Here is a 3,287-nt window from a genome sequence, read left to right as displayed (position 1 = left end):
ATCCTATTTATTTTCTCTAGTAATCTATTTCATTTAGGAATCTCTTTTTAAGTGGTTTATATTCCATCCTCTATTCTCTTTTTATTTGTTAACAATTTGGAGAGTTTATAGTTAAGTGCTACTTGCATATGTACTTTCTTCATTGGGTTTCACATTTATAAGAATATTTATCCATTTCAATCTTATTATTAGAGTTTGTACTTTCTTCCCCTCTATCTTCCTCTGTCTCTCTTCTAAAAAGCACATATGTATAAATCCAGCATAATTCTACTATAAACTCTCATTATTATTGGTGTCTTCTAACCCCACCTTACCTCATCGCTATCTTGTTTCTTTGCTTACCTTCTCCTTTAACTTCACCCCGTCTTCTAAGGTTTTACAACAAATACTCTTTTTCAATTTGTTTGTTTTTTTTTTTTTTTCATTCCCCATATTAAGTACTTAAGTACTTTCCTTACTTACTCGTCTCTTATGATTTTGCATATTTCATTGTTGATTTTCTATTTGCTTTGTTTTTCCATAAAATAAAGCATACACTAAACAGTAAACACTAATGATGTTCTTTTTTAAAAAAATGATCAATATACCCAAATTGGAGGTACCGGTCATTTTACCTCCAATTAAGTCATTAGCCACCAGCTATCATAATAGTTTTTTCATTTTACTTGCTAGAAAAATGGACATATGAATGAGTTTAATTAAGATTTAATGAAGATGGATGGGAGTCAAGTGGAAAATCAAGGTTAAATAAATAACCCAATACGAAGTATTTTACAAGAAAAAAATTTATTCTTAATCAGAAAATGAGTGGAATTCTGTTGTAATAGTGTAATAGCAAGTTACACTTAATATATTTATACGAAAAAACTTATTCTTAATCAGAAAATGAGTGGAACTCTGTTGTAATAGTGTAATAGCAAGTTACACTTATTATATTTAACATAACCAACATTAACCAAAAACAAATACATTAAGTTCCAAAATAATTAAAGCTACCTCTGCATGTTAAATACAAACAATTAAGCCCTAAGAAAGTAAAGAGCCACAAGCTGATATTTCACATTTTGAAGATCAAGTATGGGCTCCCTTGTGTGATCCTGCTTTTTTAAATCAACAATACCACATCAATGAGGGCTATAATCCAACAAAATCTAGATTCAATGGAGCTATAAACAATTCATATAAAGAGATAATCAAGAATTTAGCTGCTATTTTCCAAAAATTTAAGATATTAATGACAATATAACAACAATAATTATGAAATCAAATTATACCAAATTCCAATTAATTAAACAAAAATAAAAACAAAATAATCAATTTAATTGCAAAAAATAGAGAAAATCTCACCCATATCCATACCCATACGCCATGATCGCAAGATTTGATAAAGAATCAATACTTTTAAATCAGGTATTAACACTCCACCAATTATTTAACAATGCAGGGGTCGTGAGCACTATGGCTGCTCTTATGTGGGCTGCGTGGAGAGGGAGGAACCTAAAGCTCTTCCAAGGTGAGAACCTAAAGCTCTTCCAAGGTGAGAACCCAAATGCTGTAATGTTGGCTGCTGGCTATGTGCGATTCAGTACTCCACATTCTAATGTCAATATCAAATAACAAAATGTTCCACAATAACTTGATAATTCCTACCTCCCAGCTAGTATATAGGAAACTAATCACACTTTAATCGAAACAAAAGGTAAAGGCGAACTATGTCTATTGCCGCCTTTTTAACCATGAAATAGCAATCATACAAATGTGTGCCTAAGCCATAATATTTCCGAATATCTAATATTCAAACTTCATACTCCGTATAATCACTGATTATGTAGTTAGTCAGATCACTATCAAGAGTTAACATTTAAAGAATTTAGAATGCATTACCTGTGTCTAGCACCCCATTACAACTTCTACTACTATTGTCCTCCTGGAATAGAAACATACATCAATTCAAAGCATTTATTAATGACATCATGAAATCATACTAATAAAGGGTGTACCCTTACTCTTGCTGAACTGTCATAGCTTCTCTCACAAGAACCTTCAGTTCCACAATCCGTGCTATACACCAAACATGATAAAATGAGTATTATTTTCTCTTCAGTAGATAGGATTTATTGGAAGAATCATAAATGAGAAAGGTAATAACAGATTCAAACAGTAGATTGGTGCTTTATCACTCTCATCTCATACCTTAGCTTTATGACTTTTCTGTTATTAGACTAAGAAAAGTACAAAATGCAACCCCTCACCCTCCCTGCAATGCAAACACTTTGGAGTCCTTCCTACATCGCAAATAGCAGGTCTAGAAACATGATAATTTATGTCGAGATCATATGCAGTGATGCAAGATGTACACACAAACAGACCTAAACTATCTACCTGTGCATCAATCATAACGGATCAGGATATCAGCTCAGAACAGCCTGTTTATTTACTTATCCATTAAGTGAGTTAACTAAGCTATAAATCCATTTACAAGAGCTTGATATGATTTAATTTATTTTCATCAAATGAGAAGTAATTAAACATTTTAACAACATTTTGAAAAACCTTACACGTCCACAAATTCACATTAAAATTTAATGACATTTGCTTTTTTTTTTTTTTTTTTTTTTTTTATTATACAAGTCATACAACTACTTAAATTTAGACTTTTGCTTTTAAGAAATCTATTACCTTGGCTCATAACACTGCCTATATCTTGGAAATATTCTCTAGCCACCAGACTAAAGTTTTTGAAGAAATAGCCACTATAAATCAGCATTAAAAGAATGCAAATAGTGCTGGGAATGATAACATTAATCTAATCATTCAGCCCACATCAGTAGGCAGTAACCACTCCATACCATATGAGCATTCATTTGCAATTGGCAGAAACATTCTAAAATGCAAGTCCAAATCCTAGTCACGGATGGGTCAAGGTAAACTCAGATGCACATGTGCTAGGGGGAAGCAAGGTGGGGCTTGGTGTTGTCATTCGCAATGAGGAGGGCCAAATCCTAGCTGCTGCTGCCAGGGTATCACATTATACTTCCTCAGAGGTGGCTGAAGCTATAGCAATAAGGTATGCGCTGCAGGTGGCTAGAAGGTTTGGGTATGATCGAATTGAGGTAGAAAGTGATGCTCTGAATGCCATTCAAGCTGTGAAGTCTGCTGCTGGTGGGATGTCTCCTATTCACTTGGTCTATGAAGATATTAGAAAAGATAGCTTGCTGTTTGTTGGATGTAATTTTGCTCACATTAAAAGATCTTGTAATACGGTTGCTCACCTCGTTGCAAGGTGA

General features: G+C 33.2%; 1 protein-coding gene across 1 annotated transcript; it reads left to right on the top strand.

Annotated features, from left to right (window-relative positions):
* The first annotated feature begins 1,458 nt into the window (after positions 1 to 1,458).
* On the top strand, positions 1,459 to 3,287 carry LOC145577620 (uncharacterized). Its single transcript, XM_081635109.1, has 2 exons — positions 1,459 to 1,585; positions 2,950 to 3,287. Exons 1-2 carry the CDS (start codon positions 1,459 to 1,461, stop codon positions 3,285 to 3,287), a joined length of 465 nt encoding a protein of 154 aa, XP_081491235.1.

Source organism: Chenopodium album, chromosome 14 (genome assembly GCF_948465745.1).
Source record: "Chenopodium album chromosome 14, dcCheAlbu1.1, whole genome shotgun sequence".
NCBI lineage: Eukaryota > Viridiplantae > Streptophyta > Magnoliopsida > Caryophyllales > Amaranthaceae > Chenopodium > Chenopodium album.
The sequence above is the reverse complement of the archived record's forward strand: the minus strand, read 5'-3'. Positions and strand labels throughout refer to the sequence as shown.

What these genes read in the sequence shown, in the direction of transcription:
- LOC145577620 (XM_081635109.1), top strand. Translation starts at nt 1,459, where the DNA reads ATGGCTGCTCTTATGTGGGCTGCGTGGAGAGGGAGGAACCTAAAGCTC. An exon ending in TGCTGGCTATGTGCGATTCA is followed by an intron (nt 1,586 to 2,949) that starts GTACTCCACATT and finishes CACATGTGCTAG; the next exon opens with GGGGAAGCAAGGTGGGGCTT.